The following is a 13,776-nucleotide window of genomic DNA, read 5'->3' on the forward strand; positions in this document are numbered from 1 at the left end:
ATGTTAAGACCACTTAAATGCTTTTAACAAGCATGCATATTTGGTCAGTGTTTGCCTATATTTGTAGACTAGTTTAGCTAAAAGCAGGGTGGTTATATGTCAGCAAAATGTTTTAGTATAACAGGTACATTAATTGATTTTTGGCCACAAGAGGTAGAAAAACTCTGAAGGAAGGGAAATGGAAACACAGCCCATACATATAATCACCCAATATGGTTATGACTATCATGTTGGCTAATGCCTGTTTAAACATTTAGCAGACAGAGCAACATTATCCTCTAATCAGTTTTTGGTCACCTGACAAATATAAATCCAATATTAACTTTTTCTTTTAGCTCTGGTTTAGTCTCCACAATGTAAGTCTGTTTAGCTTTGGTAGCTAAAGAGAGATATTTGGTGTTTCGACTTTCTTCAACTGCTAACTGCTAACTTTTTTAAATGCTAGCTGCCTGCTAAAGTGCACAATCACACACTGAGCTAAAAGATAACTGAGGGGGGAACTGCTGAGTTCAATGATAATTCTCCAGGTTTGTCACCGCTAGCATTTCATTCTATGCACCCAGAGAAAAAAAGAAGAAAAGATAGAAGGAAGTGTGCTAGGGACAAAAATGAGGATGAAGAAAGGAGAGATCTAAGGATTCCAAGAGACGACAGTAAAAGGAACACAAATGAAGGAGAAAGGTATAAAAATAATGACAGAAGTGAAGGAGAAAATAGCTGAGACAGGAGGGAGAAGAGGGAGACATTGATGAAGAATGAAGAGAAAGCTAAAGAAAGAGAAAGATTGTCCAGGGGAGGGAGGTAAAGGGAAGAGATTTAGGTCACCGTGTATGACTGACAGGCGGTGTTAGCTGATACAGCTGATGGTTTCCAGGCCAAAAACGTTTTATAAACCACCAAAACATACACAAAATGTTTTATTTTTACACAAAATGTTTTATTTTGTGTATGCATTTTAACCGTTTACTGTACCACACTTAAAAGCAATGCACACTGGCAGCTTAAGCATACATTAAAAAATTCCCAAAGCGACAAACAGCTTTGAGAACAGCGGCCAACCACCACAGCAAAAACCCAGACAATGTGAGGCTGCTTTCACATGATAAGCCTTATTTATTTGTAGTTTTGTTCAGCTGTCCTGTAGAGAGAAGTGCTCTTCTTCGTCTTCTGTTGTGGTGGTTGGCAAACAGGTGCATTACCATCACATTCTGAGCTGGAGTGTTGCCATTTACCACTTGATTTCATCTCGATTTCTTAAACTTTGTCTAGGTGATTTTCAGCAATGTTGACAGATGTTGCTCTGTTTGGGTGCTATTGTTAATGTCATGCTAACATATAATTCTTAAGTCACTGCAACTAGCAACCAAGCAACCCGCCTAAACCAATTTTGACCTGTAGAGTCTTTGAGTTAATTATCATGGAAAGAAAATGATTATATTGATGTACTACTCGGTACTTTTGTCCATGTCAGTATCCTGAAGAAATGATAACTCACTTATTCCACTGGGCAGTTAATTGGCATATGACACATTGTGATCTGATAATCTGAGCTACAGGATAGTGGAAAACAGCAGTCAATCCCAAAGATACCAGGTGAGGCCACTAATCTTCAATCGTGATACAGGCACTTGTTGGGATACACTTGTGTTTGTCATAATACAGTATTACTAGAGGATTGTCTGATGTGGTGGTGCGCAGTGGTAGCTAAAATGCTCATATCAACTAGTCGGACAATCAACACTATTTTACCAGCCAACTATCATGCTGGCTGGTTACTTGCCAAAGTGTCTGGCAAAGCAGAGGGACTCACCAGCCAGACACATCTGGGCAGCATTTGGCTGGTAGAAGGTGTTTCCCACTGCAAGATCTCATCTGACAACAGAAACAGAAATAAAGCTACTGTATAAGTCCTCCAAACTTTGTATATATGCAAATTATAATATCCAATGTATACATTTCTAGTAACTTGACCGTTAATTCTCATAATGTATATTCAGAAAATATTTTTCCCCAAATTTGTCACTAGCCAAATAGATAACATGGGTTATACTGACTTGTTCAATTTTTTGTTTACATTTATCATATACATTTTATTTTTTGCAATTTATATTTATCAGCCCTGTTCCTCAGGAGTCATCTGATGTCAGGGATTTTGCTGATTTCTGTATTCCTGTATTATTTGGCAATATTGGATTTGTAGGTGATTTTGGCATCACTGTAATAAAGAGTTGTTCAGGTATTAAAGTAACTGGATTAACCTCTAATTATTTCATTTTATTCAGAAAATGTACTATGTAAATATCTCGACTCTCAGATCCTCCACATATTGGCCGCAGAAGCAACTGCATCAATAAACTGCAAACACTAGTAATATAAAATAAATCAGACAGTGAGAGACACTGCAGTAGTATTGCATGTATACAGTACAGCATGTGATGTAAAATGTAAACAGATGTTGTATTTTAGTAGCGAATATAATGAACTGAGATATTTTTAAAAAGGATGCAGAGTCTAGTTAAAGAGGGGGCTTGCCAAGTCAAGTTGTAAAAATTAAATGAGGGAATGTTTATGCCATATATTCTTCTGTATCTGCCTTTTTATAACTCCTCAATACCCCTAAAATGCTCAAGTGTGTAAGTGTGTGTGTGTGCGTGTGTATCCAGGACAGCTCTAGATAGCAGTGTTAAATTAGACCATGATAATAAGCTGTGGGACTCCATGTGCTCCCTGCGGATCAGAGGAAGTCTTCATCTGTCTGTCTTCATCACTGACCTGACACACACATACACACATACATACACACACGTGCTTGAGAGCATACTTACACATGTATACTTAAGCAAAAAACAGACACATATTAGGCACACGTGAACACAAGTGCACACATGCGAGCATCCGCAACATTAAGTTAACCTTCATCATTGACCTAACAGACAGTCGCTGTGTAAGACATGAGCGTCTATACACATACACACACACACACACACACACACACACACATACACACACACACACACACGCACACACACACACACACACACACACACACACACATAGGAAGTGGTTTTGACACGGTTTGACTGGGTTTTTAATCTTCTGAAGTGGGTTGCTGGTTAGGGTTGCAGCAAAGGGCCTGCTGAAGCAAGACAAACTGAAAAATATATATACAGTGACTATCATTTTATTTTCGGTTCAAATCCTCATATATGCAAAATAAAAAGAATCTATCCACCTTATACCTCATCCTCCTCATTTGAATCATGGGACCATCATCTGGCAGAGCTAGCAGATGTCTTCCTGTTTTCTGTTTGGGTAAAATGAATCATGTGACCTCTGACTACAACACTACTCCTTCAAGACCGATAGTAAAGCAATAAACAATTTGAAAATCTTGGGTTGTAATAAAGGGTGCTTTCACACCAACAGCAGCTGGATACAGACTGCGGTGTGGTCCGCGTTCACAGCTGGAAATGAATCAAAATTGGTCCGATTGACGTTCCCTCATCTTCCGGTAGAAGCACCAGAGGTCAGCATTTGGTGTGGAGTCAAGCAGACCAAGACCTTTTTCTGGAGGTCTCGGTCCGCTTGATTTAGTGCTCAAAGCACAAAGGGGGCCAAGTCAGAGCATCATCATATATCACTCAGCTAATGCTAAGCTAATTTATTTTCTTACTGCTATCTATGGCCATTTCTTCTGTTTTGTTCTGCCATTCATTGGTAGGCAGGACTAGAGTATCTGAGCTTTTCCTGCTATTACAAAATGTCAAACGTATTAGGTAATACTCAGATATTACCAGAGGACTGCAAGAGGAAAAAAAGCTGCAGTGCAACAGTGCAAATGTAGCAGATGGTAGCATCCTGCGGTTGCTGCATATACATTTTTGTACAGTAAGTATGCCACTATGTACGAAAAGTGTGCATTTTTAAAGCTTAACCTATTTTTATCTTACCTTAAATGAATAATTTACCCATAATACAAAAAACATATTTACTTAATATTGAGTGCTCACAGCAGTTTTTACAGGGACTATTTCTTCAGTAGAAACACAGTCAGGTGTGGTGTATGAGCTCTGTCATTAACTGGGACACTGTTTTTGAAAAGTAACATTTGTTGAAGGTAATTTATCCAAATTCCAGTAACTATACTGAAGCATCTGCAAGGCTAAATACAGTCTTTCTGTGGTTTGGATGAACTGGCCCTTAAACCCAGAAAACTGGCATCAAACTGTGTCAACCAAAATGTGTGTCAGTTTATTTTACCTGAGTAACTTTATAATGTTGAAAGCTGCATGAATCAATATTTGTACATAAACATTGTATCATATGACTAAGTGTAAGGTGAAAGGATTCACTCATAGTGATAAGCCCTCAGAAAATTATCAGCTGATACACCAATTACCCTGATACCCATTTTAGCATCATCTAACTAAACGTTTTGGTTTTTTGATGTCGATTCAGTCTCACTGCTCTGATTAATCTAGTTCTAGCAGCAGCAGACATCTGTTTTCAGTGGAAAAAGCTCTAAGAAGCCCATTGTACACTACCTGCTAAGCACGGTCAGCAAGTTAGCAACTAGCTGGTGAACACAGCAGAGTGTTTAGCAGCTAAAGAGCCACATACTTTAATCAGGATTTGGTGAAGACCAATACTGAGCTAAAAGTAGTGAATATTGTCTTTAGTAGAACAAAATATATCAATTTTGTGTTTGCAACTCTGTCTACTGCCACATCAGTGTCCTATGAAAAAAATTGGCACTCTTGGCCAGTTCATCAGAGTTTTAAGGGCCTCTTTTATATATGTATATGTATATTCATTGTAGAAAGTCAAAGCTCCAGCAACAGTTGCAGTATAGAACAACTGTATTAATAGACCAACGCGTTTCGGCTTGCAGACTTCATCAGTCACATCATAAAACACATTACAAGCAGTATTTAAATACGGTAGTTAAAAAGCAGGAAAAAAGTATGTGAAGTTGTGCCAGAAACCTCCACCCTGATTTATTAATTATATACATACTACGTACTATGTACATACTACTCCTTTTAGATTTGTGGTGTATGGTGTATAAATGTAGGATGAGAGTATGGAACACGCTTCATGATACTAACATTTCAGCGAGTATGGACGACCTTGATAATAAACTCTTGTGTGGAGAACTGAGACAGCGTGGAGAAGTCTGCAGAGATGTTCTGGTTAAGACGGAACAATGAGAGAAACAACATAATGGTATTTATTTGTGTGCATGTGTTCACTCCAAGCTCCTTCTGTCTGCTTCCACGAGCCACCTGTCCACCACAGACATGGAACTGAACACTAATGAATGGATGAGAAGTAGAAATGCAGTGGGAAGAAAATAAAGCAGAAGCTGTAAATCATCTGTTGAGTGTTCGAAGGTGATTTATTTGTGCTTCAGAACATAACCGCCAGGAAATAATCAGAAAATAAAATTTTAATTCTCTCATTCATCAGTTTTGTTCTTGCTATGGCCACTCACTCACTCGGTAAGCTGACAGAAAAGCCTAACTTTACTTTTAATGTCATCAAACAAAATGTCCTCCCCTCATCCTAAACTGTATACCCATCACTGTGATTTGCAGAAGGGCCAGTGATTGGCTGATCAACTTGCTCTGGATAAACTTTTACTTGCCCGGTAACATTGTGCCAGTGCATAAATGTATTGTAGGAGTTGGATAGCCATCGCTCAGCCATCAGCCTATTTTTCCCCAGTGGCCACTAACGGTATTGCAGCAAAAAATCCCCCTGCGTCCCAAAAAGCATTTTCCCCCATAGACCACCATTATAAAAGAGACATCTGCTGACAGCACACCTCGAAATGCAGACAAGCTCAATCATGACTCTTTCTATTACGAATGAATTTTTGATGCATGCATATTTGTAAAATTTTCCTCAAGCCGAGAAAAGTGATTTCAAAATCATCACAATGTAAAGTCTGTGGGCCAAGTGGGAATTTCAGTTTCATATTCAGTGGGCTGCATAACACAGAATTAAACCTGGAAGCCAGAGACTTTTTCATGTTTGCGCCAGCCGAGCAATTCTTATTGGACTGAATGGGCGCCATCTTTGGTCCAGTATCCAGCTCTTATAATACATCCATGGACCAGCTGTTGTGTTTGACCCTGCTCCAATTGGATAAATAAAATTAAGTAATGTTGCTTCAAATGCTTGTTTGTGTTACTGTGCAGTCATGGAGTGTCTGATAACCCTTTCCCACAAAGTTGCAGTTAGATACCAAATATGCAAATGTAGTGATAGTGGAAAATGTGCGAAGTTCAGAACGGGCAGCTCAGTCTCTGCATGATTGCTGAGAAAAAACAATCAGTATTAAAAGGAATAAAAGGGGCTCAGACGATGAGTCTGTGCTGTCCTTCAGAGACGTGTGAACATTAACATCTATCCCTGCATTTAGAGAGACGACTGCTACACTGCACACAGTGAGAGGACCCCAACACATCCTGGCAGCTCACTGCATAGAGCACAGGGAGAGAGGGGGTATGGAGAGTGGGGAGAGAAAGCAGGAGAGAGAGAGAGAGATAGGAGAGCAAGGAATAGTGGTGGTGGTGGTGGTGGTGGGGGGGGGGGGGGGGTTTAGGGGATGCTGCAGAGGAAAGGAAATCGCATTACACACATGTGAGCACTGTACGGAAAATGACTGGTAATATGCTACATAAAGTACATGAATGGTTTGCCAGTGTGAAGGTAGAGGAAGTGTGTATTGAGCATGTATTGGAGTGGGGGTCTGAAAGGTGGTCTTAGACAAATAGATGATCATTGATCTTATGCTAATAGAAAAAACACTGCTCAGATGTGGCAGATCTATAGACACACACAAACATACACACACATATCAATAGACATTTATCTCACATTAATGCATACATCTTATTTCAGCATTGTTCATGTACTCTCTTATTTTTTCTTTACTTGCACTGTGTATCCATCTTGTCTCTTTCGGTCTTTCACACACACACACACACACACACACACACACACACACACATACACACACACACACACACACACACAGACACCCTGCATACCTCATTTCTTTTACACTCTCCATACATCATCCCTCCCTTCCACCCTCCCTCCCTTTATCTCTCTGACTGCGCTGTTATCAATGGGATTGCAGCAGTCGGGACATTTGCACTGAATTAACAGCATTCCTCCTCTTTCCTCAGTGTGTTATTGGCGCCCTCTATCTGCAGTTTGTTGGCATAACCACTGCTTTCCACTTTACCGCAATGGCCCAAACCCCTCCTCCTCCACCACCACCAGAAATAAATTCAACACATAATAATAATACTTGTGATAAAGGCTTGAATGGGTCAGAATAATATTGGTGCAACAGTTTCTTGTAGTGTCATTTAAAATTAAAAGATTACATTTTTAACACATCTTCCCCCCTCTTGTGTGTGTCTCTTTCTGCAGTATGTGGCGTTGGCCTCACTTTTCTTCATCCTCCTCTCCATCTCCACCTTCTGCCTGGAGACCCACGAAGCCTTCAACACCATCTACAACAAAACAGAGAACGTCACCATCGGCAACGCGACACATGAGGAGGTACTGTGTGAAGTTTTTGTGAATGGGTCAATGTCAAAGAGTTGGTGTGATTGTTGGAAGGGTTTGACAATGCTTTAGTGTTGCATCTCCAAGAAGTCTGGAGGTTTACAAAGACAGATCTAAAAAAACAAGGCAACAAAGATGAAGCAATATCCCGACTATTAGCATCTAGAACCGATCAAGCTCCAAAAAGGTTTGATCCTAAACCAACCAAAAACATTCTTTCATGAGACGCTTCTGTTATATTGGAATGACCATAATGATAAGATTCTGGCTTGTAAATAGTGCTCACATTAACATCACAACAGCTTTAACTCTCGACCATGTTGATTTGTCCTGTGATGTGAACACTTGTGAGTTCTAAACATAGGAATCTTTCACATCTATATTATATCACCCTGGGGGTTAGCTCAGAATGAGTTTGGATTGTCCTAAAATAAATTATGTTGGGTTAAAACTGAATTTCTAAAGGAAATGGATATTCTGACAGGAAGCACAAATAGCACACATGCATATAGCAGTGAAATGGTAGAGCCCTATGCCCAGAGGCACAAGGTATTGACACATGGAAGGTTTTCATTTCATGAGACCTTTACTTTGACAGTGCTGTCAATACAAATTAATTAATCACTAATGAATAGATGCTTGGTAAAATCAACTAATCCTTTCTTTCTTTCTTCCACCCTCCAGATAGTGTATGAGGTGGTCACAGATGGCTGGCTGACCTATGTGGAGGGAGTCTGCGTCATCTGGTTCACCATTGAGGTGATGGCGCGTGTCGTCTTCTGCCCTGACAAGGCAGAGTTTTTCCGCAGCGCCCTTAACATCATAGACTTTGTGGCCATCGTGCCCTTTTACCTGGAGGTGGCGCTGAGTGGCCTCTCCTCCAAAACAGCCAAAGACGTGCTGAGCTTCCTGCGTGTGGTGCGTTTTGTCCGTATCCTGCGTATATTCAAGTTGACCCGCCACTTTGTCGGTTTGCGGGTCTTGGGCCACACTCTGCGGGCGAGCACCAACGAGTTTCTGCTGCTCATCATCTTCTTGGCGCTGGGCGTCCTCATCTTTGCTACCATGATCTACTATGCTGAACGCATAGGTGCTGACCCAGATGATCCAACAGCTGCAGCCCACACCAACTTCAAGAACATCCCAATTGGTTTCTGGTGGGCTGTGGTGACCATGACCACGCTGGGCTATGGGGATATGTACCCTGAGACATGGTCAGGAATGCTGGTGGGTGCCCTCTGCGCCTTGGCTGGTGTGCTGACCATTGCCATGCCTGTGCCCGTCATTGTCAACAACTTCGGCATGTACTACTCCCTGGCCATGGCCAAGCAGAAGCTTCCCAAGAAGAGGAACAAGCACATCCCCCGAGCTCCACAGCCAGGCAGCCCCAACTACTGCAAGCCAGATGCCCTCGCCATGGCAACTGCCTCGCCGCACAGGCTGATGGGCAATGTGCTTGGACCGGGTATGGTGGGATCCGGCAGCATGATGGGTACTGGAGACTGCCCACTGGCACAGGAGGAGATTATTGAAATCAATAGGGCAGGTGAGTGATTGAGGAACAGAACTGAGATCCTTTGTGTTTGTTAATGGGCAAATGTGTGCATGTGGTGGGAAAAAAGTACCAGGTCCATAAAACAAGCATGTATTGTAGTTATGAGATAAGAGATGAGTATAATGAAATACACTTTTTGAGCATGGGACATGTTTGTGTATGTTTGTGTACATGCTTGGACACAATGTTTTGGGATGGCTGAGAAATTATTTGTTTATCAGCCATGTCTTCTTCTTTACCACATATAGAGTTACAAATTACAAATTAAATCACCTTAAGAAAAATTATGATATAAGACTTTAAAAGTTTCTCACTTTCTTGTCAAACTGATGACCAGAGATCAGATTTCAAGCACTGAATGGATGTGAGAAGTGTGTATCTTCAGGTTTTGAAGCTGTAAATAACTTGCTAATGTCCTCGTTCTTCCTGGAGTGGAGTACACTAAAATAGATTTTAAATTACGATGGGACATGTAAGCTGAAATAAAAAAAAGCTTATTACTTTCTCTCGACAAATTAATCTCTTTTCCATGCCTGTACAGCCAAGGCTGGCATTTTCAGATTATCCTGGATCTGGTCTATATAGATATTCAGTATTTTCTGCCTGTCGAAACATTGATCCAAGCCATCTCATCTCATTTCTGCTCTCCTCATCTCTGCTATGCTGCACTGTTTTAATAGACGTGTCCATCATCTGCACTGATGCAGGAACGTGTGTGTGTGTGTGTTTGTTTGTGTGTGTGTGTGTGTGTGTGTGTGTGTGAGAGAGAGAGAGAGAGAGAGAGAGAGAGAGAGAGAGAGAGAGAGAGAGAGAGAGAGAGAGAGAGAGAGAGAGAGAGAGAGAGAGAGAGAGAGAGAGAGTTGTAGTGTGGGCCTTTACAGGATTTAAGGTTTATAACTATGAATAGTCTTTAAATTGGCTTGCCACCCAAGTGTGTGACAGCAAACTGACATGTAATCTGTTTGTGTGTGTGTGTATGTGTGTGTGTGTGTATGTGTGTGTTAGACCACTTAGAGATTTACTTTTAACTAAGTAGTTCCTCAAAGCACATCTTCAGAAATTTATGCTGTGTGTCTGATACGGTTGAGCCCATGAACTGCTGGGGCTGTATACTGGGATGAGGGTTAGGGTTATGGTTCCAAAGTCAGCAACTAACTCAGATAGAGATGCTATGATTAGTCGAGTAACTGATTAGTAAATCTGTGGTTCCAGCTTCTTGAATGTAAATATTTTTAAGTCTGGTAAACTGAACATTTTTAGGTTAAGAATAGTTGATCAAGACAAAACAATATTTGAGGACACCACCTTTGGCTTTGGGACACAGTGATCACTTTTCTTTAAAAAATAAATAATTTTCTGACATTTTATGAACCTACCATTTAATCCGTTAATTGAACAAATATGGACCAATTAAACAACAACTAAAATAACTGTTATATGCAGCCAGCAGAGCAAACTGAAATAAATGGCGGTTTTAAGGATTGAACATGCTGTAACCTCAGCATAACAAATTTTAATATTAACATGTAGTTCCACTTTGATCAATTTTGACATACAAATTTGGGCTGTCCATAAATAGCAAACTATCTTGACAGAGCTATCTTTTTACGGAACAGAGGAAGCTGGCATTGCCTGAGCATAAACTTGAGTATTATCTTATTGTCTCCCATGCGTCCTACTGTACATAAGTTGTTAGCTGATAGTTAGCAAGCCAGCTAGCTGAGAGAGTTATTGCGATTGCTTGCATGATCTCAACTGGCTAGCGATTTAGTGCTTAGCTTTCCAGCTGCAGTAGTTCACTAAGGACATACAAATGACCTCCACAAGTGTCACCATGTTAAGTTTATGTTATGTTTAAGTCAGAGGCCAATAAAAAATATTTAGTAGGCATTCAGTATGAAAGTAATGACCATTACCCATCATCTTCAGTTCAGTGCTTTTGTGTTTAGTGCTAATTAGCAGAAGTTAGTATGCTAATATGCTAAGCTAAGGTATTGACAATGGTAAACATGCAGGCTGGCTGTAGACACAAGGTCTAATTACTGTGTGTGTGTGTGTGTGTGTGTGTGTGTGGTCTGTATCTGTAACTGTTGAGCAGTAAGTCATATCAGATTAGATTTGACAGCAGTGTTGAAAGCTTCAAATGCTGCTTTCCCTGCAGCCATCTCCTCTATTTCTCTGTGCACACGTGTATGCACGTGTGTGTGTGTGTGTGTGTGTGTGTGCATGTGCGTGCAGAACAGTACTTTATCCTACTCCTTTGTTTTGTCTTTCATTCACTACTGTTAATGCCGTGTATGAGTACGTGGAGTGTGTTTACAGCCTGTTCTACTGCAGTGTGTTGGTCATGTGATCACTATAGCTATCACAAGGCACTAACGTTCCTTTACACCCCCCCCCCCCGTCCTCCTCCTTTCCCTCTTCCCCTGTATCTCCTATCACCCCTCCATCCCCTCCTTACCCTCTTTAATTTTCTCTTTACCTCCTAATCGTTTTTTCCCGTTTACTGTTCCTCTTACATCTCTCGCTTTTCGGCTTCTGTTTCTCATCACCTAATCCTTTCTCCTCATCCTCCTCTGAGTCGCTCCTCACCACCTTCGTTCTTATCTCCTTTTTCCATTTGTATTGCCTTTATGCTCTCAACCTTACCTTCCCTGCTTCTCTCAATGGGTCCACCTCTCACAACCACCCCCCCCCTCCTCTGATGATCCTCCTCCTCACTCCCGACCATTAATCTTCTCTTCCTTCACCTCCCCTCCTCCTCCTCACACTTAACTTTCCCTCTCCCTCCTTTTTCCAATTTTATCATTCACATTCTCCCTGTTTTTTTAACATTCTCTTATTTGATTGATTTTTCTCAATCCTGTCATCTCCTCTCCTTTTCATATTCCCTCTCCTCTTTTCTCCTCTCCTTTACTTTTCCCCTCTATCCTACCACTTTCTACTACACCTTTTTTTTCCATGGCTACATCTCATCCCACCCAGATTCCAAGCAGAATGGTGACGCGGCAGCCAACGCGGCAGCCCTGGCCAACGAGGACTGCCCCACTATCGACCAGGTCCTAGGGGACGAGCGTAGCCCGGCCACCGGGGGCCTCGGCTCCACCACCAGCCGTGAGCGTTACCCGCACGACCGGGCCTGCTTCCTGCTGAGCGCCGGGGAGTTCCAGCGCACGACGGATGGGAACGTTCGGAAAGGTAGGAGGGCGGAGGGAGGAAGGCAGAGGATGGAGAGGTTGGAAGGAGGAGGAGCAAGGGGAGGGCGATACTTGAATGACAGCAGCGAGCTGTCGCTTGATGCATGGTCTTGATTGATACATACTGACACTGTGTGTAGTGTGCAAAAACATCAACATACATCCAATTACATGCCAACCCATACACAAATGGAGTGGACAAAATAACAGGAACACCTAATCATATAAAAAATGCAGTCTCAGGAACGAGCATTGCATTTTACAGGTGTTCACGGTATTATGTCTATGCCTCCTGCACTTATAGAATGTTTCACACACAAACAGACAGGTACAGCAGAAAAATAGACGCAAATACACACACAACCTATAGACAATATAAATATGAACAAATATTATAGTTTTTAATTGTATTTCAAAGTAAAAGCAGTCAAGAGGACTAAATATATAATGCTAAAGTAAAACTAAGATTAACATCAACACATAAGCACACAACATGTCCCGTCTCCCAGCACTCATTTTCAGTGACAGCTCAGCATCACCTCAAAGCTCTTTCCTTTTAGACTGTCACACATCAAGTGCTCACACCTGAGGCACAAATGAAATATCAATGTCCAATAGATGGTATTGATTTGATCCTGCTCATTCACACTTTCCAACCACAGCTGTAGTAGAAGTTCCCTCTATGCATTTATCCTGCATCTGTACTGCAGAGGTACTGCAGAGGCTGCTGCAGCACTACTGTCTGCCGCTGCTGTTGAAGTTACTAGATTGGCTGTACTGTAACACAAAAGGTATCAGTGGCTCATAATGACAACATGCGTACATGAAGTACAGTATGGCTGTCTTTGTGTCGTGGTCAAATGATGCAGTGTTCAGACTGTGCAGATGAGGTGGATCAGCAGTCACTCAGCAACACAACATGCAGGATAACACTGGACTTCAGTGTGTGCTGTGTTCTGTTGGTACAGTTCTTTGTGTTATACTGTCTACATGCAGCTTAACTGTTTCATTTCAAAACACTGTCCTGTATTAGACTGATAATGTCAATTTCTTTACTGTATTAGATACAAATGTGTCCATATTTTTTTCTGTCATCAAATCCCATGAAAAGACAAAAAAAAAACAAAACAACAAAACACAGTTCTCTCATAAAAAAGACAGCATCAGTCATTTGTTCTCGTGGCTTTGATGATAGATGCTTTACCTGACAATGACCTCTAGTGGCCATGTGAATTATGACTCTGCAACATTGTGATGATTTTATGAGCACAGGTCATGCTGGATGGACGGATCAACAAACTGCATAAAAAGCAGTGCAAGTCTGCTGTTAAGCTTCTACACTGCTGTATTTGCATTATGAGACACACACTTCAGACAATATGTTCTTGCTGCTACAAGTGCAATGACTGTGTTTAATCTTACTAACATTGATATATG

The 13,776-nt window shown here is 41.2% G+C and overlaps 1 protein-coding gene across 2 annotated transcripts in view; it reads left to right on the top strand.

The window, feature by feature from the left end:
- Positions 1 to 13,776, top strand: part of LOC128378535 (potassium voltage-gated channel subfamily C member 1-like) — a 70,039-nt gene that overhangs the window by 33,619 nt on the left and 22,644 nt on the right. For both annotated transcript variants that reach the window (XM_053338099.1, XM_053338098.1), the window contains exons 2-4: positions 7,450 to 7,581; positions 8,272 to 9,133; positions 12,128 to 12,340. In XM_053338099.1, the coding sequence (XP_053194074.1) occupies positions 7,450 to 7,581; positions 8,272 to 9,133; positions 12,128 to 12,340 (1,207 nt within the window). The remainder of the gene's footprint in view (positions 1 to 7,449; positions 7,582 to 8,271; positions 9,134 to 12,127; positions 12,341 to 13,776) is intronic.

This window comes from Scomber japonicus, chromosome 18 (genome assembly GCF_027409825.1).
Source record: "Scomber japonicus isolate fScoJap1 chromosome 18, fScoJap1.pri, whole genome shotgun sequence".
Classification (NCBI taxonomy): Eukaryota; Metazoa; Chordata; class Actinopteri; order Scombriformes; family Scombridae; genus Scomber; species Scomber japonicus.